The 27,556-nt window shown below is 42.0% G+C and overlaps 2 protein-coding genes across 2 annotated transcripts in view; both read right to left on the bottom strand.

The window, feature by feature from the left end:
- LOC117508768 (cytochrome P450 2F3) overlaps positions 1–7,606 on the bottom strand; it is a 54,246-nt gene extending 46,640 nt beyond the window's left edge. The window contains exon 1 of the mRNA XM_034168598.1: positions 7,096–7,606. Within this exon, the coding sequence (XP_034024489.1) occupies positions 7,096–7,269 (174 nt within the window). The 5' untranslated portion in view covers positions 7,270–7,606. The remainder of the gene's footprint in view (positions 1–7,095) is intronic.
- A 2,350-nt stretch (positions 7,607–9,956) lies between these two features.
- LOC117509297 overlaps positions 9,957–27,556 on the bottom strand; it is a 51,100-nt gene continuing 33,500 nt past the window's right edge. Inside the window, exons 3-5 of the mRNA XM_034168968.1 lie at positions 27,521–27,554; positions 23,427–23,613; positions 9,957–10,347 (exon numbers count right to left, since the gene is read on the bottom strand). Coding sequence (XP_034024859.1) covers positions 9,995–10,347; positions 23,427–23,613; positions 27,521–27,554 — 574 coding nt within the window. The 3' untranslated portion in view covers positions 9,957–9,994. The remainder of the gene's footprint in view (positions 10,348–23,426; positions 23,614–27,520; positions 27,555–27,556) is intronic.

Below are 27,556 nucleotides of genomic sequence, written 5' to 3'. Positions count from 1 at the left end.
ATGCATTATTTTAAAATTAACAAATAGGTGTTATAGATCACTTTGTACATTTTCAGAGTTTACATTAATGCAGTTATTCTATCTGGAATATTTTTATTTATAAATCAAAACGATAATTCAAACCTGCTTTCCATTTCAGTACCTCTGCCTCATTGCTGGACCACTGTATCCTGTCAGGGTAAATGATGCTTTATTACAGCAGGGGGCAGAGTGCACAAAGACAGAAGCGCTGGCTCATTGGCTATTTGGGTTTGTGATCGCCTTTGATTCTATTAGAAGCTTTGGCGGTGTTTAATCTCAAAATTGGCTTGTTAGTAGCTGAAAGCGTATGGGAGGCAAAATTGAAACTTATCAGTTAGCTGTAGCTTCCAATACGTTTTTAGGTAGTTTAGCATTATAAAAGAAACCTTTTCAGTTAGCTGATTACCAGTTACTGAAGCTAACTTTTTGGTTAGCTGTGCCCACCACTGCACTCCACACATCACTCAAGGAACCTGTGATGTGCAGCAAGATATAAGAAAACCCAAGAATTCTCAGGATGTCCCGCGGAGCAGCCTGATCACTTACTGGGACAAGAGCAATGTACGAGTAAAACATTAAGTCACATCCTCCTGGCTGATCCAAAGATGTTAAGTTGCTGTATGGTTTTATACAGCAGTAGAAGTGATAATGAAGTCTGGAAAATATTTCGGCATTGAAACACTAGTGTTTTAAAGATAGTATATGGTGTATTTGTATCACACTTCTGCCAACCACATATAGGTACATACGAGGTCTATTAGAAAACTAACCGGCAGTTTTATATATATAAAAAAAAACTATATGGATTTGAATCACATGCGATTACACCAGACATGCTTGAACCCTCGTGCGCATGCGTGAGTTTTTTCACGCTTCGGTGACGTCATTCGCCTGTGGGCAGGCTTTGAGTGAGCACTGGTCCAGCTCTCTCAGCTGAAATCCTTTGTCTGAGACACTGCTGGAGACGGCGCGCATTGCTTTATCAAAATTTTTTCAGGACCCGTGAGGGATATCCGAGTGGACACTATTCGAGAAATTCAGCTGGTTCTCGGTAAAAAAGTTTAACGGCTGATGAGAGATTGTGGAGTTTCTTGCGCTTTAAGGACAGCTCACAAAGCGGATCGGCACGGCGCGGTTGGAGGTGGCATCCGTCTGGCTGTTTCAAGCTGAAAACTTCCACATTTCAGGCTCTGTTCACCCAGGACGTCATCAGAGAAGTTTCAGAAGAAGTCGGCATGAGGAGTTTATGCGGACATTCCACTGTTAAAGGAGATTTTGTAATGAAAGAACGTGCGGGCAAATTCGCTGAGTCGGTTCCGTGACGACGCCGCAAATCCGTCTGTGCCGCGACAGGAAAAACACCTCCGTGTTGAAAACCATTTGTAAAATTCAGGCGGCTTTTGATGGCTTTCAACAAGTGAGTACCTGAGAAATTGTTTAACAGCTGGGCATGTTCCAACTTGTCCGTTAAGGTTTCCAATGGAGGTGTTTTTCCTGTCGCGACCCCCCGCGGTCGGGTCCGGCCCGACATGCGAATCTGCCCGCACGTTCTTTCATTACAAAATCTCCTTTAACAGTGGAATGTCCGAATAAACTCCTCATGCTGACTTCTTCTGAAACTTCTCTGTTCTCTGACGATGACCTGGGTGAACAGAGCCTGAATTGTGGAAGTTTTCAGCTTGAAACAGCGAGACGCCGCCGCCTCGAAGCGCAGATCGCCATCAGGCGCCGTGGGCCATCCTTAAAGCGACACTTACACACCAAAATCTCTCATCAGCCGTTAAAATTTTTACCGAAAACCAGCTGAATTTATCGAATGGTGTCCACTCAGTTGTGCCTTACAGTTTTTGAAAAAATTTTGATCAAACAAAGCAGCAGTCTCTGAGCCATTCCTAAACAATGAAAAAAACGATGAGAGGGTGGGCGACTCCTCACTCAAAGACTGCCCACAGGCGAATGACGTAACCGACAGGCGTGAAAAAACTCTCGCATGCCCACGAGGGTTCAAGCATGTCTGATGTAATCACACATGATTCAAATCCATATGGTTTTTGAAAAAAATAATAAGGTCGGATACTTTTATCACAGCCCTTGTACATACCATCATAGGGGGCGCACTACTTGTTTTTGACTGAACTTTACCAGGTTGACAGACGAAAGCATTTCTGTCTCCACCTCCTTTGTAACCCGCAATGTGAAAAAAGAAAGATAGTGCAAATGTATTGTGTCTCATTTATTTATTATTATTATTTATTTTTTAAGATTACACATTATGGTTACTTTGTCACAATTTAGCATCATGGTTTACTCCTGTGAGGCTTTCCTGTGCTGGTCACATGATCCAGCACACTTTTCAATCAGCCAGGAGGAAACAGCTTTGGATCGAATGGGAGGAAATAACACGGCCGCACGGCTATGGATTGACTGGGAGGATACGGCACCACCTCACGGCTTTGGATCGACTGGGAGGATACAACACCTCGAATGGCTTTGGATCGACTGGGAGGATACGATACACCGTGCAGCTTTGGATTGACTGGGATGATACGACACCACCTCACGGCTTTGGATCGACTGGAAGGATACAATACACCGTGCAGCTTTGGATCGACTGGGAGGATACGACAACGCCGCATGGCTTTGGATCGACTGGGAGGATACGATACACCGTGTAGCTTTGGATCGACTGGGAGGATACGACACCACCTCACGGCTTTGGATCGACTGGGAGGATACGACAACACCGCATGGCTTTGGATCGACTGGGAGGATACGATACACCGTGCAGCTTTGGATCGACTGGGAGCATACGACAACGCCGCATGGCTTTGGATCGACTGGGAGGATACGACACCGCCGCACGGCTTTGGATTGACTGAGAGGATACGACACCGCCGCACGGCTTTGGATTGACTGAGAGGATACGACACCGCCGCACGGCTTTGGATTGACTGAGAGGATACGACAAGCCGCACTGCTTTGGATTGACTGGGAGGATACGACACCGCCGCACTGCTTTGGATTGACTGAGAGGATACAACATTGCCGCACTGCTTTGGATTGACTGGGAGGATACGACACCGACGCACTGCTTTGGAATGACTGAGAGGATACAACAATGCCGCACTGCTTTGGATTGACTGGGAGGATACGACACCGCCACAAAGCTTTGGATCGATTTTAATTTTAAATTATAAATTAATTTTATTTGTTAAATGACACTACTTATTGCAAGAATTTTTTTTCAGCTGTAGGATCATTATATTCCTGAAATTGCTGCACTCCTCCATGACGACAGCATTACAAAGTAACAGTAAAGAAATACTAAAAAAACAAAGTCTTTTAATTTTTTTTAAATAAAATACATTAGCCAGGCGTGGCTAAATGAAAATCTCTGCCATTCCAATGCTAAAGGAAAAGTTTCTGCTAGAAAAAAAAAGGTTGATTTTTTTCCTATATGTGATAGGTAGTATCTGTTCTCTAGCCTGCCCTAATACACATCTCCAAGAAATGGTTTCAATCAGACAGCTTCTCACACGGTCTGTGGTGACCACACTGCAGAATGAATGAATGGATGATCACCCCAATACACCACCAACAAATGGCTTCAGTCAAATAACACATTCTTTCCTTATCGTCCAGAAAAGTAAAATTTGCAGACACCCAGATGGGGTGAAAAATTTCAAATCAAAAGATGGCCATGAACTAATTTTGATAGCGACCCTTACAGTCTATGGTAGAGACCACAGCATCGTCACAGACCACATAGGGGTTTCCCCCAACTTACATGAGAGATGCTGGGAAGCACACGGCAACAGACCGTCAGAGTAAAGACAGGTGGGGCGACGTCAGCTGGCTGTTTGCTCAAACAATGTTATGTGTCAGACGCAGTCGGAGTACCGACCAGCGTTTGAAGTAGGACCCAGCATAAAGGAAACAGAGCACGGTTCAAAGGATAACAGAATTTAATGACATAACAGTGAGTGCTAAACAAATAAGTGCACGCTCTGGCGAGGTGGAAGAACGGTGCGCTCCCAGCAGCACAAACGGTCCGGAGCCAGAACAGTTCGGACCCAAGGACCCCGCGGACACCCCCCAGGTGGCCGCGACCAACCGAGTCTGTGAAAGAAGAAACCATCATGTGAGTCCACCACTCCACACACAGAGAGACCACTCAAAGGTGTACATAAACAGCAAACACTTCCTGGCTTAATCACCAATCAGCTTCCCACCCTGCAGGCATGGAACACCCAGTTCAATTCTCCACTGCAGTGGAAGCTGATTAAACGACTAACATAACAGCTCAATATAATAAGGTGTGAGGGACACCACATCTACTGACTGTACTCATGTTTGTCACAAAACCTAAAGTACCTCAGGAAGTGTGCTGACGAGCGTGAGACCTCACCCCCTCCTCTTTCACAGACCATGGCATCAAACCTGGTACGGTCTCTGCGTCCATGATGATGAGATGGTTCTCTAAACGTCGATCTCACCCGTCTGGTCACAAGGTCGAGTCTCTGGCAAATACACACTGTGTACTCCAGACTTAAATGCAACCATGCCCCAATCCATATAGATGCACCACAGCTGTGAGTCCCGACGAGCTGCACATGACCAGCCTTAGGTGATCAGGGTGAGGTCCTAATAACTCAGCCACACAGCCACTCAGTCCTGAACGCATGCCACCTGGAAGGAAAAACAAAAGACAGAAAACAGAAGACAGAAACAAAAGCCAGCCAGGCACCCCAGCCACAACAAACAAAGTCAACCAAGATGGTGGAAAACGCTCTGAAACAGCTTATTTCTGTATAAATCTTATACAGTATATATATATCATATATTTTGTAAAAAATAGTATACAAATAATGAATGTTTATGAGTTCAATTGTATGAATATTTCATGAGATGAAAGCTGGAGCGCACCATTCAACAAGGCAAAGCCGAGATCAATGGTATGTTCCAGCTTTCACCGAATTAAGTATTCGTACCATTGAAAAAAATGCAAAAACATTCATTATTTGTTTTATATAACAGCAAAAATAGATCCTTGTCATTTGATATTTTATTAATTTATAAACAACAGAAAAGGGTTTTACATTTTGGTGTTCATCACTAGTGCTTAACAGTCCAACACGACCTTTAAACAGGAATCCAAAATTGTTCTCAGTAGTCCGTGATTTCATCCACTGACTTCGTGTACAGACTGCTGTTTGCTTTCCTCACTCCAGCGAAAAATCACATCAGAAATTTGTCCAGCTTTTCATGCTAACAGTTCTTCATGCCTCCAGATGGCTTACAGCGTGGTGTATTTGTTTTTTGTTGTTGTTGTTGAGTTTTTTGTGTGTTTGTTTGAAGAATTAGCAGCGTCAATTAGCTCCTTCAAATTGTCGTCTGCCAGCAAAACAAACTCCGCCATGTTTAGCTAGCGGTAGTGTGAGCATGTGCGGTGGTCGGGGCATGCAATAGCACATTTCATATAGCACCAAAATTGCATGTTAAAAAGAACTATTGCACGGTCAATGAAACACAATGGCAAATGGTACCAATAATCCATGTCACATGACATACAAGCCACCAATCAAATGAGAGATCCACTCAGCCGTTCTATAATGAAAAATAAGCTTCTAAATCTAAAAATGCTGTTTATGAACCACATAACACCTCTAAAGTGATTTACAAGAGATTTTACACGTCAGTATGCATGCCCAGGGAATGCACTTGACGGAAGGTCAAAGGTAATTTCAGAATCTCATGCATGTGCACAGGCACTTCCTCCTATAGATGCCGTAAGAAGGAAAATAAGATATTTGTTATAGAATCCCCCCCGACCCCCCAGGTAAATATGTTTTCTGCATTAAAATGAGCTGAAATTTTGCAACATGATTATTACAAAAATAAACCTACATTATAATGCTTGGATTACGATAGAAACTAAATTTTGTCAATTTTGTGAAATTTGAAAGGCTGTGACTTTTACACATCTTGTATGTGGAACTGATATGGTGGAAGAGAGGGGCCATAACACTTTTAAGACAGTGCCAGTTAAAGCAGAAAACAGGTAGAAATGCAAAAAAAAAAAAAAAAATGGATATCCCACAGAAAAATAAATAAAATAATCTGCATCATTTCAACAATATGACCTTATTTTCATAATGTATCTGCTGCAAATTTACAGAATCTGATTCTGATTCTGTTATTTTAAACAGAATCAGAATCAGTTTAATAAAGAGGGGCATCATAATGCTGACGTACAGGTAATTTAAATAACAGAATCAGAATTCTGATTCTGATTCTGTTATTTTAAACAGAATCATAATCAGTTTAATAAAGAGGGGCATCATAATGTTGAAGTACAGGTAATTTAAATAACAGAATCAGAATCAGAATTCTGATTCTGTTACTTTAAACAGAATCAGAATCAGTTTAATAAAGAGGGGCATCATAATGTTGAAGTACAGGTAATTTAAATAACAGAATCAGAATCAGAATTCTGATTCTGTTACTTTAAACAGAATCAGAATCAGTTTAATAAAGAGGGGCATCATAATGTTGAAGTACAGGTAATTTAAATAACAATGGGTGTCTTACTAATAGCAATAGCATTTGTGTACGTTATCATATCAATAGCAATGGCTTTTATTTATTTATTTATTTATTTATTTTTTTGCAATGCACTGCAGAGTAGTGTCCAATTTAAGTCCTCCAGACAGAAACTTCTGTTTATATTGTGAGTGCTCAAGCTGTGTTGTCACTCCTTCTGTTGCGTTGTGAAGCTTTGCAGAGCATTTCTTGGTTGCAAGTGGTTTTCAATCTGCAGTACATTTTTTGATGGTGCTGTTAAATTAATGCAGGTGTTTTTTGTATTTGTAAATGTTTTCTGCATTTGCTAGTGTTTTCTTAATTTGGAAATGTAGTGGCCTTTATTGGCCACTGTAGAATATACATTTATCCATGCAATGAAAATCCAGAGAGCTGGACTTTCAAATTAAAGTCAGTGAAATAAATCAACCATCATGCTTTCCACCTTGTCGAATTAAGTCTATACCAGTGGAAATGGGCAGACAAACTCACCTTGAGGATGCTTTTGAAAGGTTTGTGTTTGTCCAGCTGTGGCAGATTTCCAATGAGAGGAAATCCAGTTGGCCCTGGAGGCAGATTGTACTTCTTGCTTGTCTTCAAACTAACCAGAAACAACAGAACCATGATGAGTCCTGCTAAGATCAGTGTGGTAGAAATCTCCATCATGTCGTCTGCACTCTGTCTTCTGCGCGTCTCCTCACTGGTGAACAGATCACACTAATATAGTCTGCCTGACTGATCAATACTTTGTGGCTTGTTTTTCTGAGTGCTTGCGTTGATATTTAACAGGGGCCCAGCACTATACCAGAGGTGAAACACGTGACTGACTGTTGCACCTTCACCTGAATCTTGGCTTTCACTGACAATAAGTGAGGTTAATGGCAGATGACAAGACAAACTGACTAAATACCTGAGGTGAATATGCTCAAAGCAGGTTTTAAAACTGCAAAAACTCATTCACCACTTGTCCACATGACTCAGATGATTGTTCACTTTTGTATCTCATGTTGCAAAGTGGAAATATATGTTTCTATTTTCTAGTCAGTTCTATCTGCTGGTGGAAATGAGGTTGTGGACTCCTGTTGTTGCATTATATAATTGGAAGTGGTTATTCTTATGTAGCTGTATTAATAATTCCAAATTGTATTTGTGTGTAGTGCAGCCTTGTTATGGTTAGAGGTTATGGCTGGGATTAGTGGCAGTGGTGGTTTTTAGTATGGGCGATGCGGACCACCGCCCAGGACGGCATTTATAGGAGGGTGGCACCATGGGTACGAGCACTTAAAAAAATCATCTCCACCACAAAATGGTTTTCTTGTCACTCTTGTGTAGAAATGGCAAATTGGCACCCCCTGCGAGCAGCTTCAGAGGCCCCTGCTTGCTGCGGGTGCACAGAAGCAGTGAGATGGTGAAAGAAAGGGGAGGAGCGCGCGGGGAACAGTTCACCTCTTTGTAATGGAAGGGACAAGGTGGTGGTGGTGGGGGGTTGTGGGCTAAAGTCAGTTACACCTCAACTTTCTTCCAAATAATGCACATCTCATTCATAATAGTATAAATACAGGCTTATAATTCCTGCACGTTTCTGAATTGTGTGAAATGTCCTGCCGCACACTGAGAGGATTCAGCTGCATCCCAAGCTGGGCGCGACCAGACACTGAGGACAGGTGCTGTCCTCCGGTACGGTCTGCAGACCATCCAGCAAACGAGGCAGGCAGCCTTGGAAAGCAGAGAGAGAAGGTGTAAGAATGGGTTTGAATGTCACCGGAGAGAACAAAACTGCCCACTCCTGGAAAAAAACGTTTGCAAAAAGGAGAGCCTATTTGTAAAGAGGTCTTAGAACTTATGCTGTGTTCACATTACTAGCTGAAGTGACTGAACTATGTGTTTTTACAAGAAAAATTTCCAGCAGCTGGAAACTCTTTTTGTTGTCATGTACACGGAATTCATAATAATAATAATAATAATAACATTTAAACCTTATGTTCATAATTAAGTGGTTTATTTGATGGAGAAAAAGAATCACATTTGATTTCATTGGCATGGGAATGCTGGTAATATTTCAGTTTAGATTTTTTTCTGATCCACAGATGAAGACCAAAAATTAGGGACAAAAAAAAGGCAAATATTACATTATCAAATTTCTGTCAAACCTAAAACTTCAGCAGATTAGTTAATGCTAAGTATTTACACATTTAGCCTTATATTTACAAACATCATGCTAAATTTTAAATATTTAAAGAATTGACATGGTTTCCGGCGTTGTTCTTGACAGTCAGGAAACACGCATTTTTAAAACTGAAGCCTGACTGTCAAGAACAACGCTGGAAACCATCTCTTTGGGGCACAATGTGGGACATCTGGCACCCTAACGGGCACCTTTCAATGTCCATACGCACAGGAGCTGTGGCTTTTAGGGATTTGATTTGAACCCCTGTGACCTGCCTTGCCAGCAACCAAAATTAGCAATTTTCTGTTGCTTTAATTTTTTTTTTTTCAATCTTTTCACTTATGACCAGTATTTCTGTAGCTATTGCACATTTATTAAATGTAGGTTAAATGCAATCTGAGCATTAGGCTCCTCCTTGTAGTGATAAGGATTCCCTTTCACTCACTAGATAAGCGTGTTCGATCTCTGCTTCATATCTCCCCCCTTTGTGTGTGTGTGTGCACACATCACTCTATGACAGCCAGAATATACACAGATGCAAAGACATGCAAAGTCACGGTGACAGCAGCATTTACTCATCTTTGTACTGCGTGACACTTCAAACAATTTCTAAAAGCAGGGCAAATGCAATGGCAAGAATACATCAGATAATGCAGTGGAGACACGCACATCCCAAGCATCTAAAGAGACGTGCAGGATCAACAGCATATCACCATGAAAACATCAAAATGATCCGCACAGCCACAACGCTCTCACTCAGAAAATTTTTATTAAACAGAAAAAAAACAAGTAACGTTTCTGGTGCCCAAAACGTTACTTGATTTTTTCTGTTTAATAAAAATTTTCTGAGTGAGAGCGTTGTGCTGTGTGGATCATTTTGATTTTTTCAAGAATACATCAGATAACATATCAAAATGTACATGGTGGTTATTAAATAATAATAATTGCAAAGCTTGAACAGTGATGAGACATAAAAATAGGAGAGGATTCATTATAATAATTTAGAAATGAAAAATTTCCTATTCTGCAGCATGGAGAGATACAACACAAAGATACGGAGGAGTGTGGCTCAGGAATGACAAGATCTAACCAGCAAGAATACCTTCATTAATCCACCAAACAGCTGAAAAATTAATTAACAGTGGCTTTGTTTCATATACGGGGGATGAAAAAGCATGTTTTTTACAATAGTTCCTCCCTCTCTCTCTCTCTCTCTCTCCATCACTAAAAAGCAAAACCTCCACAGTCAAATGCATCAAAGTCAGAGTCTCCCTCAAAGTCAAAGCTGTTGAAGTGAGGTGAGTCGACGTCCTGGCTGCAGGCATGGAACGAGCCATCCGTGGAGAGCTCCGAGGATCCCCCTGTGCTATGCGCCATCTCTAGGGCTCTGCTGGCGAGGGGAGACGAGGGGGAGCATGAGTTGAGGTAGCCCAGAGCAGAGGAGGCTGCAGCCCCTCCCATAAGCAGGCATACCGCCCTCACTGCCCGAGCATCACTGCTGTTGCCATGGCGAAGACAATCTGACACACGATGAGGGGGAGCCACAGAAACACTACGCACAGCCTGACGTGGTCCAGCTGGAAAAATACATAAGAAAAAAACAACAGAAAACATATCAACACTGGACAAATCAATAACATGAAAATATTGAAGGAAGCAGGATCCAGAACACATCCCTGATGAACACCAGGATGAATCAGACACTCTGCCCCACTCCACAGAGCACACATAGTATGCGTGTGAAGGTCAGCTGAGACAAATTTGTTTGGACTTTATTTTGCATTTGCATCACCCCAACCTGTATGTTAAGCCGTCCTTGTCTCAGTGTTGCCAATTTACCATTTTTGCTGCTACATTTACTACTATTGGATTAACCATGGAATTGATCAGCTGGTCTCTGAACGCTATTGACACCATTTTTTCTACAAGAAGGTCAGGACCGGGGGATCCTACTTGCCCAGATGGAACGTATCCTGCGGGCTATGTCCTCGACTCTTGGGGGTCTTGACGTGTTGCATGCTTGGTGCCTTTCTCTGTTGAGGACGTCGAGGATTTATTCATTTTTGGTCTCATGGTAGGAGGGCTGGTATTTTTTGGCTTATGTGCTGCCCTGATCTACCGGAAAATTGGCAAGACAGCGGCATCAAGAACCACGGCCCCTCGCTTGTCCGTCATGATTAACAAGGTTGGCAAGGCAGTGCATTCTCAGACTGCGATGACTCTTGAACTCAGACGCAAATTAGATGACATCTGGAAGCAGATGCGTGCCTTGCAGTTGAAACTGAAGATTTCAGAGGCCGGTGAATATTCTTAATTCATAATTGGGAATATTCTTAATTCATAAATGGGATTTGGTTGTGCAAGTTGAACTGTTAAAAAGTGTTTTTCACTGCTGTAACCATAACATTACAGGCTTATCAAGCCTGAAGGTCAAATTACCTGACTGTTTTTCCTCCAGAGGGATTTGTTTCGGCCTGGGGATCATTGGCTGTTTCTTATCTCATCTCACAAAGACAATAAACTGCTTTTCACAGGACTGAAGCATGTCCCATTCCCTTCCCCCACCCCCCTCCTTACCCCATCAGCACCTCCCCTTTCCGGCACCCGCTAACGTCATTCCTTCCCCTTTCGGCGGGGGCGGTGCAGTTTTCGCTGCAGCCCACATCCCCACCCCAAGCTGATGGCGGCGCATCTCAGGGTTGCTGCATGGCCTTCACCCACTTGCCTCAATTCGGATAACAGCCTTCTTCAAACTTAGTGCACATAAACAATGTCAAATGTGTATGTGTTGCCTTTAATTCTGATGTGTGCCATTATTACGGTAAACAAGTAATAATTGTGGACTAATTGCTGTCTGAGGTAACTGGAGTGTACACGTAATTTCTCCATTGTGAGATCAATAAAGTATATCTAATCGAATCTAATCTAGCAAAATTTTTAACTTGAATTTGTTGACCGTTATTCCACACACTGTTCAGACTGGTAAAAATGAGATTGTTTGGAATGTTGTTGCTCAGGGGGCAGACAAGAGGGGTCACTGGGAAATACAGGCGGGGGAGCACTTTGTCTCTGCAGGTCACCATCGAATCTTAATAAAAGTTATTGAAGCAGTCTTAATAAAAGTTTGACAGTAATTGTTGTGATGTTAACATTTCTTGTCTTTCGTCTGTTCCCGTTAGGGGTCGCCACAGCAGATCAATTGTTTCCATCTCACCCTGTCCTCTGTATCTTCCTCTGTCACACCAACCACCTGCATGTCCTCCCTCAGCACACCCATAAACGTCCTCTTTGGCTTCCCTCTTCTCCTCCTGCCTGGTGGCTCCATCCTCAGCATCCTTCTTCCTATATACCCTGGGTCCCTCCTCTGCACATGTCCAAACCATCTCAATCTCGCCTCTCTGACTTTGTCTCCAAACCATCCAACCTGAGCTGTCCCTCTGATATGTTCATTCCTAATCTTGTCCATTCTCATCACTCCCAAAGAGAATCTCAACATCTTCAGCTCTGCCACCTCCAGTTCTGCCTCCTGTCTTTTTATTAGTGCCACCGTCTCTAAGCCGTGCAACATAGCTGGTCTCACTACTGTCTTGTAGACTTTCCCCTTCACTCTTGCTGATATTCTTCGGTCACAAATCACTCCTGCCACCTTTCTCCACCCACTCCACCCTGCCTGCACTCTCTTCTTTACCTTTACCACACTCTCTATTACTTTGAACAGTTGACCCAAATATTTAAACTCATCTACTTTCACCACTTCTACTCCTTGTAACTGCACTATTCCACTGGGCTCCCTCCCATTCACACACATGTAATCAGTCTTGCTTCTACTGACTTTCATTCCCCTTCTCTCCAAAGCATATCTCCACCTCTCCAGACTAGACTCAACTTGCTCTCCACTCTCACTACAGATCACAATGTCATCTGCAAACATCATAGTCCATGGGGACTCCTGTCTGATCCCATCCATCAACCTGTCCATCACCACTGCAAACAAGAAAGGACTTAGAGCTGATCCTTGGTGTAATCCCACCTCCACCTTGAATGAGTCTGTCATTCCTACTGCGCATCTCACCGCTGTCACACTATTCTTGTACATGTCCTGCACTACCCTAACATACTTCTCTGCCACTCCAGACTTCCTCATACAATACCACAGCTCTTCTCTTGACACCCTATCATGAGCTTTTTCTAAGTCCACAAACACACAGTGTAACTCTTTCTGGGCTTCTCTGTACTTGTCAAACAGAATTCTCAGAGCAAACATTGCATCTGTAGTGCTCTTTCTCGGCATGAAACCATATTGCTGCTCACAGATCTTCACCTGTTTTCTAAGCCTAGCTTCTACTACTCTTTCCCATAACGTCATGCTGTGGCTGATCAACATTATGCCTCTGTAGTTACTGCAGCTCTGCACATCACCCTTGTTCTCGAAAATAGGAACCAGCACACTTCGTCTCCACTCCTCAGACATCCTTTCACTTTCCTAGATTTGATTAAACAATCTGGTTAGAAACTCCACTGCCATCTCTTCTAGACATTTCCATGCCTCCACTGGAATGTCATCTGGACCAACTGCCTTTCCACTCTTCATCCTCTTCATAGCAGCCCTCATGTCTTCCTTACTAATCTCTTGTACTTCGTAACTTACTCTCACCACATCATCCAGCCTTTTCTCTCGCTCATTTTCTTCATTCATCAGCTCTTCAAAATATTCCCTCCACCTTATCAGCAGGCACTCCTCAATTGTCAGCACATTACCATGTGCATCTTTTACCACCCTAACCTGCTGCACATCCTTTCCAGCTCTGTCCCTTTGTCTGGCCAATCAGTACAAGTGATTTTATCCTTCCTTACTATTCAATGTCTTGTACCGTTCACAATATGCCTTTTCCTTCGCTTTTGCCACTTCTCTTTTCGCCTTACGCCGCATCTCCTTGTACTCCTGTCTTCTTTCTTCATCTCTCTGACTATCCCAAAACTTTTTTCGCCAACCTCTTTCTCCTTATGCTTTCCTGGACCTCTTCATTCCACCACCAAGTTTCCTTGTCTTCCTTCCACTGTCCAGATGACACACCCAGTACTGTTCTAGCTGTCTCCCTCACCACATCTGCAGTACTTTTCCAGTTGTCCAAAACTGCTTCCCTTCCAACCAGTGCTTCTCTCACCTGCTCGCTAAATTTCACACAACAGTCTTCCTCCTTCAGCTTCCACCATCTGATCCTTTGTTGAGCTCTCACTCTCTTCTTCTTCTTTACCTATAAAGTCATCCTACAAACAACCATCCTATGCTGTCTAACGACACTCTCTCCTGCCACCACCTTACAGTCTCTGATCTCTTTTAGCTTGCATCGCCTATAAAGAATGTAGTCCACCTGTGTGCACCTTCCTCCACTCTTATATGTTACCCTGTGCTCCTCCTTTTTCTTAAAGTAGATATTCACCACAGCCATTTCCATCCTTTTGGCAAAATGAACTACCATCTGTCCTTCCCCATTCCTATCCTTGATACCATATCTACCCATTACTTCCTCATCACCTCTGTTCCCTTCACCAACATGCCCATTGAAGTCCGCTCCTATCACCACTCTTTCATGCTTGGGCACACTCTCCACCACCTCATCTAACACACTCCAGAAATCATCTTTCTCCTTCATCTCACAACCTACCTGTGGGGCATATGCACTGATGATATTCATCATCGCCCTGTCAGACACTCGCTTAACCTCCAACACACTTTTAACTTACTCTTCCTTTAAAATGACCCCAACGCCATTTCTCTTCCTGTCCTCACCATGGTACAACTTGAAGCCACCGCCGATGCTCCTGCTCTTACTTCCCTTCCACTTGATCTCTTGCGCGCACAATTTGTCTGCCTTTCTCCTCTCCATCATATCAGCCAGCTCTCTTCCTTTACCAGTCATACTATCAACAAAGTCCCCACTCTCATTTCCACTCTTCTAGTTTTCTTCTTCTCTTGCTGTTTGTGGAAACGTTCTCCTCCTCTTCTTCGTCATCTTCGGGTTGGCTTGGTTTGCAACGGATGCCCTTCCAGACGCACCCCTCCTCATTTATCCGGGCTTGGGACCGGCACTCAGAATGTACTGGCTGCACACCCTATGTGGCTGAGTTCAGGTTGTGATGTTAACACTGCTAGGTTTAAATTTATATTTTTAACATTTTTTTTTTCAGCTTTATTGTCCAGTTTAAAACATCTATTAGAAAAGAAAAGTAATCAAAACTAATAAGTAAAATTGCTCTGATGTATCACATTTTTAACAGAGTAACTCGTAACCGGTTACCAAAAATAGCCTTCCTAATGCCGCATTCACACCGGGCACGATCAGACGCTACAAATTCACGGGGGTCGCGTGGCGACGGACGCACCACCATCGCTCGGTGTGTCGCTCTGCTTTTGCTGCGAAAATCCGCCCCGGTGCATCATCAAATAGGAGGAGCTTCCTTTCCGCTTGCCGGCTCTGGTTGTCAGTCAAGTTAACATGACGGACCTTGATCACACGGAGCGAGTTGTTGTGGAAAGCTGACAAATGTCATGAGATGTTCCCAATTCAGGGAGTATCACTATTTGCTGCAGGAGCTGCGTCTGGATGACGGCTGCTTTCAGCGGTCCTTCCACCTCTGCTGCCTGCTGTGGGGCTGCTCCTCGCTCTTCCCCCAAAAACTCTGTCATAATTGTGTTTAGAAACCAGTCACCATTTGTTTTATTATACATCTGTGTAGTTAATTAATAAAATATTCTCCACAGACGATTCACTCGCTCATGCACATAAAAAAAATAAAAGAAAGAAACTCTGCTCCCCCTCCTGCCGGGCTGCTGCTCGCTCCAAAAACTCTGTCATAATTGTGTTTATAAACCAGTCACCATTTGCTTTATTATACATCTGTGTAGTTAATAAGTAAAATAATCTCCACAGACAATTCCCTCGTGCGCGCACCTAAAAAAAAAAAAAAAAAAGAAACTCCGCTGCTTGCTGTGGGGCTGCTGCTTGCTCCAAAAACTCTGTCATAATTGTGAAATAAAGGACAAAAGAGACATACGTCCTGCTCACAGGCTGCTACCAAATACAGGACATGTTCACATCTTCAGTCAAACTCCAGACATCTCCACGTCACTACATATTCAGTCCCTGATTGGTCATCGCAGCGTGACGAGACGAAAAAGTTCAGATTTTTCAACTTGGGGAGGAGGGCAATGCAACGTGATGCGAGCAATATCGTACCCCAAATGCGGCAATCACTCAAAATCGCTTCACTCGCGTCGCTTCATTCGCGTCCATCGCGTTGCGCTGCGTGACTTGGCGCCAAAACGTGTCCTTACATAGGGATTACATGGCAACCTGTCGCTGCTGTCGCTCGCGTCGCGCCTGGTGTGAACGCAGCATAACACTGGTCATGACATCATGTGCGTCACTGTGCACGTTTTCTCAACGTCAGAAAAACACAAGCATTGAAGAGGAACTGATATCGGTTGAGGTTTACGATTCTGATGGACTGAAAAATCTGCAACTAGTTCTCATTCCTGTCCTGAAGCCAGTAACTTTTTACATTACTCACGAGTTATGTGCAGTGGTGGGCACAGATAAGCAAAAAGTTAGCTTCAATAACCATTAATTCGCTTACTGAAAAGTTAACTTTTATAACGCTAAGTTACTGATAATCCATTTTGTTTAAGTTTAAGCGACGCAGGGGCTGCTGGGGATACAGGATCACAAACACATAACAAATGCATGAAAAATAAATGAATAAAAAATAAACTCCCAAACACAGTCATTGTCTTTATCAAAAGCAGTAAATCGCAATATTACAAGTCAGTTGATTTCTATATTATATATTTATGAACCATTAACAGCTGCGTTCAAAAACACAAAAGAAATGCATGAAAAATAAATAAATAAAAAATAAAATCCAAAACACTGTCATCATCTTTATCAAAAGCAGGAAATTGCAGTATTAGAAGTCACAGGTTATCTGTATATTATATATTTATAAACTGTTAATGGAGCTGCATTCACAAATACAAAACAAATGCACGGAAAATAAATAAATAAAAAACAAAATCCAAACACGGTCATCGTCTTTATGAAAGCAGGAAGTCACAATACTGATTAACAAAAATCACAATAGTCAGTTTATCTGTGTATCATATTTATAAACTGTTACAGGAACGGCTCACCCATATTGCGTTCAACACGACTGGTAAAATCTACACATAACCCGTCACGTTGTGCTTCCCTACCGAGGAAAACCCACATAAGTTTTGTCTTTACATAAAAAACCAGCAATAAGTGTCTTTTCACTTTAAAAAGTAAAGATTTGCATGTACACGCTGTCTTTAAAGCAGACACACTGTTGATTTATTCGACAGGAGCTCATCTCAACAAAACCCTGGCCTGACTGTTGCAGACACACAACAGACAGGAACTAATGTATGATTTTAAGGTTTACAAATGTTTTTTGACCATTAAACTTTACTCACTTTACCACTAAAAAAAGTCAGCGGACTGAAATTTAGTGGAACTATTATTTAGTGGAAGCTAATTGGTCCGCTGATGGTTTCCAAAAGTTAGCTGAAAAGTTAATCCACTCACAAAAAAAAGTTAGCTTTGCTAATTAGCAGTTAGCTGATTAGCAGAACTGTGCCCTCACTGCTTTTGTGTTACTCAGAAACAGTCTATAGCCAAATTTGAAACCTATGAGCACTGCACAGTGCACACATAGAACAAATTCCTTTTGATATGAGGAAGTCTCTCTCTCGCTCTCCCTCCATTCAATTTGATTCAAACTGCATCATTGGCATGATTTTTGTCATGCTCGGCCCAGCTCTGGGTTTTGGCTCTGCGCTCATTGACTAAATTCCTCTGTGGTTCTCTTTTTTTTTTTTTGTATTTCCCATACGTTTATTCTTTGTCTTTTAAGTCTGTTCAGTTCTGTTTATTGCTTTCCTTTGTATATACTTTAGTCACTGGTTCATTTGTTGGTTATCATTTAGTTTTGTAGTCATTAATTTATTCATGAGCTTCTGTAGTAGTTATGTATTCTCTGGTTTTGCTTTATTTATCTGCAGTGTCTTATTGTCAGGTTGTGTTCTGTTAGTCTTGGGTTTTATTTTCTGTTATCATTTATTGTGTATCAATTATTCATTGCTTTATTATGTAGTCACAGGTTGTTCTTTCTGTTGAACATGTAGTCTCTGTTTAACCAATAGTTTGTTTTGCCACTTTTATTGTATTCACTTTTCTGTATCAGGTCCGCTCTAATTTTACTTATAATCAACAGTTTTCTTGTTTTCGACTTTTTGACTCGCCACCTTAGGTCTTAGTTTTGCCCTTTTGTTTTGTTCACGTTTATTATGGTTTGTCAAGCACGTCACATTTGCACCGTTGGTTTTTCTGCCACTTAGTTATCTTGCCCCAGTTCACTTTGCTTTTTTCTTACTGCACTGTCTTGCACTTGCCTTCGTCTTCCCTAGTCATGCCCTCTTCCAGAGCCTTACACACACCTGCACCTCATCACACCTTGATGAACTTGTTCCCTACTTAAGCCCTCAGTCTCACAGTTCACCGCCACATTTTTGTATTTTTGCACTTTCCAGCCTCACGTCCTGTTCTGCTTAGTATTTTTGACCTTGCTTATGTTAACCGACCTCTGCTTCGGTGAATCCCTGAATCTTGCTCGTTTTTTTACTTTGCCTCTGTCTCTGCCTGTTGTACTTCTCATTGCCATGTTGTTTGACCTCTGCTTGTTTTTGGACCTCGCCTCAGCGTGTTACCTGCCTGATACCTCTGCTACGGTGACTGTTTCCCTGATAAAGCCTTTTTACTCAAACCATCATGTCTGAGAGTCTGCATTTGCCTCCTACCGCTTTCTGTGTCAAGCCACCTCAACTACTGACAGGTTTATTTATTAAACCAGGTTTGTCCCATTGAGAGCGAGACATCTTTTGCAAGGGAGACCTGGACAATTATAAAGTTTCCACATACGCAAACACGGGGAGAACACGCAAACTCCACACAAATCAAATCTATGACCTTGTTGCTGTGAGGCAGCAGTGCTAACCACTAAGCCACCATGCTGTACTTGTATTGCCATGGCAGTCATTACAAACAGAAACATAAGAACTTCAAAAGATTTAAAAGGGTCAGAATCACAACATGAGCACCTGAAAAAAACAGAACATTGACATTTTTGTGTTTTCCAAATATACATATGCATGTAAATTGAAGAGCCTGTTTTTTGTTCAGACGTCTGTTCAAAGTAGATTAGATGTGATACAATTTGATTACAGATGTTCTGTATGTGTATTTTAGACAGGAAAGTCTCCATTTAGCATAAACATTTTTTTTTTACAATATTATGCCTGATAAAATTTGACAACAGATATAGAAGTAAAATTTTCTTTTATTTAGAAATCTTTACCCCCCCCCATCCCATGTGGGTCTACAGCTTTTCAGATAATGATTTGCAATCATTTGCTTTGAATAAAAAGAAACTGACTTATAAATGATTAAATATATACAGAATGTACAGAAACTTTATTTTCAGTGATTTTAGAACAAACTCCTGAATTTAAGCACGCTGTGCTGCTCAATTAATTTTTTCATACACAAACACACCGTGCCAAGAATAAATGATCATTTATAAGAAAAGGTGGTGAGTGAACAAACCATTCTGTCATCCTCCTCAGCGCTGCTGCTGTCAGCTGACAGCTGCGCTTCATCCTCTTTCTGTTGTGTTTGGCTGGAACATACAGGGTTTGGAGCCGCTCATTATTTACACCATTAATCTCTTCATCAGAAACTTCCTCATCTTCTTCAAAAACAATCAATGTCACTTAAATCTTCGCTATAACCGCTCACTATGCCTTCGCTGTCCGTGTCTGCCGTATTGGTAAACAAAGCTGCGCTGTGACACATCTACTCGAATGACGTCACATCCGTCGCAGCGAAAAAGTAGGTCAACTCAGAGGCAGTAAATTCAAATTCTCAGATGAGTAACGAAACGTCTAAATCCTTGTTCAGTGTAATTTTATGGTAAAAAAAAAAAAGACAACGTGGAAAAAGCTTTTTTTATTCTTCAAGAATATGTAAAAACGTCATGGCGTGGCAGGGACACTTTAAAGTAATGCACTAATTTTTAAGGTTTTAGTGTGGACATGCTGTGTCCAGGTGCATTACGAGTAGCCCGGATAAAGTAATCTCAGTACGTTCATGACATGAGAAATGCATTTGAGACACTCTGATCAGGCTCTACGGACAACAGCATTAAACTCTCGTGCCTAAAACTCTTGTGAATATATTCTCTGGGTTTATAGATGTTATTGCGTTTATTAAATTTCACGCATCTTAACTTAGCAACACAGATTATCTGGAATTTTGTTTTGGCAAGGTTTCAAGGTCTCTACTGCCATCTACTGGCCTGTAGTGTTCATGGCAGTATTCGCCCTGATGCTGGGCTGATATTTTCAATCACTGTACTTGGTTCCAGCTCAAACTGTACCCCAGAACCACACAGTGTAAAAGTTCAGAGTGCACGATTTATGTTCTCACACACATTGTACATTCAAAAACCACACGCTGGACTCGTGTTTCCAGAAGCAAAATGTAAACAGAAGCTTTTTTTCAAACTTAATTTACAAAAACTCTCGATGGGAGACATCAAAGTTAAAAAAACAAAACAAAACAAAAAACATTACAAGACAGGTCTGCGGTGTTTGCACAGGCACAGTGCGAGCGGTTGGATGCTTGTCGTGCTTCAGCAGCGGGATACCCTCACGACGGCCAACCAGAATATCAAACAGGTTTGATTTTTATCTGACCATACGATCACCGATCAGGAGGTAGTCATGAGATGTTAAATGCAGCTCGTTACTCCATGTATACTAAATGATGCAGGATGCGTGATTAACCTGAAACTCGGTGCGATCCAAAAAATTCTCGCACGAATGAAAAATCAGCTGAAAAGGGGCCAAAACTCACACTGGCACCAGTAGATCATGGCAGTGTTCTATTTATTTTGACACTGGTTATATCAGATGGCTATCTCATTACAACTTGGCTTTTTTTTTTTTTTGAAAATGTTTTTTTTTTTTTTTTAAACAAATAAAAAATGGCATATTATACAAAAGCACATTTATCTGTAAACACCAACACACGACACACCTCACATTAATGTGTTGGTTTACATAGAATGAATGAGTCAACCAATCAGTGTTAGAGGAGGCACATTTTACCCAGAATACCTGCATTATTCAACATTAAAAGATATATATCTTAACTTTGCACAAATGACAGAACTGACATTAATGGAGTTATGCTATCAGTATACACCAAACCATAACTCAGCATTGCTTTATTTTCCAAGACCTCCGCCTGACGGCAGTGTTGTGATTGGTAGAGAGTTGAGCTTTGTGGCTCCTCTCAGCTTGCTTCTGTGCTGGAAGCCATGTAGTAAACTGGAGTTTCCAGCAGGGGGCAGGACACTCAAAGATAGAAGTGCTGACTCATTGTTTGGCCTTTGATGCTTCCAGAAGCGACCGTGGTGTTAAAACTCAAAATCAGCTTGTTAGCAGTTGCAAGTGTACCGGAGACAATACTGGAATTTATCGGTTATTGGTTATCTGTAACTTCCGATACATATTTGGGTGGTTTATCATTTTAACTTTATCAAAGATAACGTTTCAGTTATCTGATTATCTGTTATCAAAGTTAATTTTTTGGTTGTCTGTGCCCACCACTGCCATTGAATGTGCATTGTCTGGAAAGAGAGGGAGTGGTGCATTGATGGCTGGTGGTGGACGCTCTCTATGCTGTTGTCTGCATGGTAAGCAGACCATGATACCCAGTCGCTCCACCTCCATGTTTAATCAGTCACACTCATCCTTCAAAGCGACTGCAGATAAATCTCCTGGTGGCACAACTGCAACTTTGACAGCAGGTGTGAGCTGCTTTAACTTCAGGGCCACTTGCACCACAGATGTGTATGTTGATGGCAGCGCATCCATAAATCTGTTGGATGAACTGTCCTGGCTGTACCAAATGAAGGACATTGAGTGCAGCAGTTGGGGTTGGGGTAGTTGTCCCTTTTGTCTGGTTCTTGATGCTTGCCTCTTCAACGATCATTTTCACAAGAGCTAGCACGAATGGTAGCACCGATTCTTCTTGACAGCAAGTTTGAAATGAACCATCAAAAGTGCATTCCATGTCAAGCATCTCCTTGTGTGTAATTTGTGCTGCTCTGACTAAATGCATTGCATCATCATCATAATTGCAGGCTGTCTTCAATGCTGGCTCAATGTCCCTCTCAGATGAAAGGAGGATATCGCTTCTCTCACCATATGCTTTCATATCAGGAAGCATGGAGAACAGCTTTGTTTTCAGGTGAGTGGTATGGACATGAACATCGACCCTCCCACCTACTGCAGTTGCTCCAATCATTCTTTGTACAGTTGAGCAAGTTCTGCTAGTTTAAAAACAAGACAGCAATCTTCATCTTGCATGTCCTCCACAAAAGCAACCTGTTCAGCTAAACAAATGCCATGGAGGTGATCATCAGCTTCTTCCCTTGGTGCATCTTGCCTTGCTTTGTTGGCAAGAGCAGTCAAACATATGCGATGGCGTTTTGCTTCAAGGGCCACCATATCTCCAGTGCCAAGTTTGGCCAGAACCTTGGTGTCCTGTAGTTGTTCAGTATACTTTGACACATTCTCATCAAGACCTTCAGTTGCTGCCTCATGCAAACCTGAAGTACCAGCAGGTCCATCACAAAAGAAACACATAGGTTCTTTTGTTGTTGGATGTCTGGATGGACCAGCTGACTGATCCTTTGCTTTCTGTCTGTCCAGTGCAGTCTGACTGAATTTCAGATTGCAAGTCCTGTGCCATTTGACTTTGTGCAAACACATTGTGTCCTCAATGACATCACCATCATCTCGCCTTTCAAAGTTCAGGTTCATAGGCACATTTCCAGTCTCCATGAATTGAGTGGGATGCTTGCCACAGAAAGTGTATCTGCTTCTAGTTCTTTGATGCTATGTCAAATGTTCTGGACACTGCAGTCTCTTCCATGTGTCTTTTTGACAAAAATACACTTTTTCCAATCTGTGGATGGTGGATACCTTTGCCTTTGTCGGCTTGGATGATGAAGCAGCATCAAAGGTAAAGAAGACGCTTCAGTTTGATGTACAATGTAAAGTGAATGATGATCAACAATTGAGTTTTGGTTTCACCAATTTACCTTTCATACAGCTTGTAGAGCAGGTAGCTGATTGGATAAGGAGCTGGTCTGGCAATATGTTGATATGAGTTCAAATCCCGCTCATGCCATCTGGCTATGTCCTTGGACAAGACAATCTACATTATCTGAGTCCACCCATCTGTAAATGGGCCTCAGCTGGGGAAGCAACCTGCATCAGACTGGTGTCCCATCCTTCTACGTGACACAAGCTAACATGACTGTTAGTACTGTTGTCACAGCTCAGACCATCATGCTGCACCTGAAGGAGAGTACATTTCCTCCAGACATTTGTGGAGACCAGATGAGAGCTAAAATGTGAATCAGTCTCACATGTGTGTGGATATTACAAATGTTATCAGGGTGGCGTTGGTGCCCTGCTATCATTGATGATGACCTGATGGCTGACCTTGTGTCTGTCTTCCATCTCTGAAAGATCCTCCTCGCTCAATGGTTCGTGACACTGGAGGTGTGCCCTCTCCCGTCCTGGGCGACCCAGGCTCCTTATCGCTGGAGACTTCAGGCAGGGGGTCTCGGTCGGTGATACAGGGAGTGATGCTAGGCTGCCTCTGCAGGCTTAACGGTGACATGACACCCTGTAAACCCGCACAAAGTCATTCACAATGTCAATTAGCAGAGACACAAAAACCCACGCACCTCACAGAAAATATCTGAATGATCATCTTTAAATAGTACACCTGAGGTCTCAAACGTTCTGGGGCAGATGTTCTCCACTTACTGGAAAAAGTGAGCATAGGGCCCACTACAGGACATCAGGCCCTCAGATCACCCTCATGAAGTCTGTTTTTGATTGTTTGGTCAGAGACATTCACACCAGTGGCCTGCTGGAGGTCATTCTGTAGGGCTCTGGCAGTGCTCATCCTGTTCCTTCTTGCACAAAGGAGCAGATACTGGTCCTGCTGATGGATTACGGGGTGACAGGACACAATCCCAATGGACATATTCCCAGTGGACATAATCCCAGTTGACAGAATTCCAACTCCTTAGAACAAAAGTGAACAAAACCACAGTCTCATGAATAAATACAAATATAAAATATAACAGGGTTAGGGTTAGTGTACTACATAAATGTAGGGTTAGGGTTAGTGTACTCCATTAATGTAGAGTTAGGGTTAGTGTACTACATCAATGTAGGATTAGGGTTAGTGTACTATATAAATGTAGGATTAGGCTTAGTGTACTACATAATGTAGGGTTAGGGTTAGCGTACTGCATTAATGTAGGGTTAGCATACTACATAAATGTAGGGTTAGGGTTAGCGTAATACATAAATGTAGGGTTAAGGTTAGTGTACTACATAAATGTGGGGTTAAGGTTAGCATGCTACATTAATGTAGGGTTAGGGTTAGTGTACTACATTAATGTAGGATAAGGGCTAGGGTTAGTGTACTACATCAATGTAGGATTAGGGTTAGTGTACTACATTAATGTAGGATAAGGGTTAGGGTTAGTGTACTATATAAATGTAGGGTTAAGGTTAGTGTACTATATAAATGTAGGGTTAGGGTTAGTGTACTACATAAATGCAGAGTTGGGGTTAGTGTACTCCATTAATGTAGAGTTAGGGTTAGTGTGCTACATAAATGTAGGGTTAGGGTTAGTGTGCTACATAAATGTAGGGTTAGGGTTAGTGTACTCCATTAATGTAGAGTTAGGGTTAGTGTACTACATCAATGTAGGATTAGGGTTAGTGTACTATATAAATGTAGGATTAGGCTTAGTGTACTACATAATGTAGGGTTAGGGTTAGCGTACTGCATTAATGTAGGGTTAGCATACTACATAAATGTAGGGTTAGGGTTAGCGTAATACATAAATGTAGGGTTAAGGTTAGTGTACTACATAAATGTGGGGTTAAGGTTAGCATGCTACATTAATGTAGGGTTAGGGTTAGTGTACTACATTAATGTAGGATAAGGGCTAGGGTTAGTGTACTACATCAATGTAGGATTAGGGTTAGTGTACTACATTAATGTAGGATAAGGGTTAGGGTTAGTGTACTATATAAATGTAGGGTTAAGGTTAGTGTACTATATAAATGTAGGGTTAGGGTTAGTGTACTACATAAATGCAGAGTTGGGGTTAGTGTACTCCATTAATGTAGAGTTAGGGTTAGTGTGCTACATAAATGTAGGGTTAGGGTTAGTGTGCTACATAAATGTAGAGTTAGGGTTAGTGTACTACATTAATTTAGGGTTATGGTTAGTGTGCTACATAAATGTAGGGTTAGGGTTAGCGTACTACATTAGGGTTAGGGTTAGTGTACTATATTAGTGTAGGGTTAGGGTTAGTGTACTACATTAATGTAGGATAAGGGTTAGGGTTAGTGTACTATATAAATGTAGGGTTAAGGTTAGTGTACTATATAAATGTAGGGTTAGGGTTAGTGTACTACATAAATGCAGAGTTGGGGTTAGTGTACTCCATTAATGTAGAGTTAGGGTTAGTGTGCTACATAAATGTAGGGTTAGGGTTAGTGTGCTACATAAATGTAGAGTTAGGGTTAGTGTACTACATTAATTTAGGGTTATGGTTAGTGTGCTACATAAATGTAGGGTTAGGGTTAGCGTACTACATTAGGGTTAGGGTTAGTGTACTATATTAGTGTAGGGTTAGGGTTAGTGTACTACATAAATGAAGGGTTAGGGTTAGCATACTACATAAATGTAGGGTTAGGGTTAGCGTACTACATAAATGTAGGGTTAAGGTTAGCGTACTACATAAATGTAGGGTTATGGTTAGTGCACTACATTAATGTAGGGTTAGGGTTCAAGTGAGATGGGACTTTGGAATGAGACTGAGATTTTGTCCATTTTTTGTAATAAGGGGTTGGGATTTTGTCCACTGGGATATTGTCACGGATTCAGGTTAAGGACCTTCTGCGCTCTTGCCCAGCTGTCCTAGAATCTCTTGTCTCCTGGAATCTCTTCTCATGATCTTACTGGGAGACACAGCAAACCTTCTGGCAATGACACTATACAATTATAGACTTTTGATTTCAGTGTACCCATGGTTATGGACCGGGAAAGGATTAACCCCATCCTGACCAGGTCCACATAATCACAAGTACGCCGAAATCAAAAGTCTATAACTGTTTTATTATATGGTAAACAAGAAAATTGTGAGTTCGTCAAACATATTAAAACTGAAAAATCAATCTCAAGATTTAGTTCTTTGTTATTACTGTCATACTGCACCAACAGGTCCAAAATACTTCATGAGCACAATCTCTAAAGCCCCTTTCACACCGGGACTGCCTTGAGCTTCCTGTGGTGTCATGACGACGCAGGAATGTCTGTGTCAGGTGCGCGCTGCAGACAGACTGTGCACTCTGGTTTATCTTCTAGTTTATATTTGTTCTTGTGCTGAGCTGCAGAATGAACTGTCTGTGAGTAAATGTGGAGACGTCTGGAGTTATACTTGATGTGGACATGTCCTGTCTCTGGCAATCCGTCTGTGAGCAGGACTTTTATGAACTGTATTTAAACACATTTGTGAGAGAAGACCAAGGAGCTGCAGCAGCAGCCAGCGTTTTTTTTTTCTGTGCTCTTAGTTTTTACTGCATTGTGTACACGGCGTCATCATGACAATGCACGACACAACTCGAAGCGGGTCCGTGTGAAAGGGGCTTAATAAGGAATAGTCTTTGTGAAATAATGCACAGGCATCATGTAGAATCTTGTCAACAAACTGACAGTGAAAGTAGGCATTGTATCGCGTTATCTGATTGGTCGTTATTGATAGAAGGCTTCACTCGATTGGCTAGCGCTACGCTGCATGCGAGGTATACTCGGCTCCACCAGCGTTCAACTCGGTATGTGGTACAGCTCAGAAAGTGGCAAATGGGCCAATCAGAAGTTGGCAAAATCACATACCATATAATAATTATTAATGTGCCATCCTGGAGGAGTTGGACTACCTGTGCACCCTCTGTAAGGTCCAGGTACTACACCACGGTGCCAGTAGTGACACTGACTCCAGCCAAATGCAAAACTAGTGGCCTCCATGTTTAAAACCATTCCTGTATTGGGTGTCGTCTCATTGTTGCCCCTCTAGTGCACCTGTTGTTAATTTCATTAACACCAAAGCAGCTGAAACTGATTAAGACCCCCCTCTGCTACTTAACTGACCAGAGGAACATCCCAGAAGTTGAACCGCCTTGATGCTATACTCTGATTAAAAAGTGTTCCTTTATTTTATTTATTTATTTATTTTGAGCAGTAAACAATGTCTGAAGTATGTATTTGCCTTCAGATATTCAAGTGTGCAGTCTTGCATCACTTTGTCTTTGAATTGAATTCTCTTTTTTGTCTGTTAATTGAATTCATCGTCTTACAGATTGTACAAAGGTTCAGCTGCCTGTGATCCTGGTCAACAGGATCACAGGCAGGGTGCTGACGTGCTGTTGAGCCTGTTTACTTGTGTTCATGGTGAGCGGTTATCAATTAAAATATCAAGTACAACATGAAAGAAGTGACTCACCTCTCTGACTTTTCTGATGAGCTTGAGCCAAAGACT

This window comes from Thalassophryne amazonica, chromosome 4, assembly GCF_902500255.1.
Source record: "Thalassophryne amazonica chromosome 4, fThaAma1.1, whole genome shotgun sequence".
In the NCBI taxonomy this organism is placed as follows: domain Eukaryota; kingdom Metazoa; phylum Chordata; class Actinopteri; order Batrachoidiformes; family Batrachoididae; genus Thalassophryne; species Thalassophryne amazonica.
Note: the sequence above shows the minus strand (reverse complement) of the source record. Positions and strands in the feature narration are given on the sequence as shown.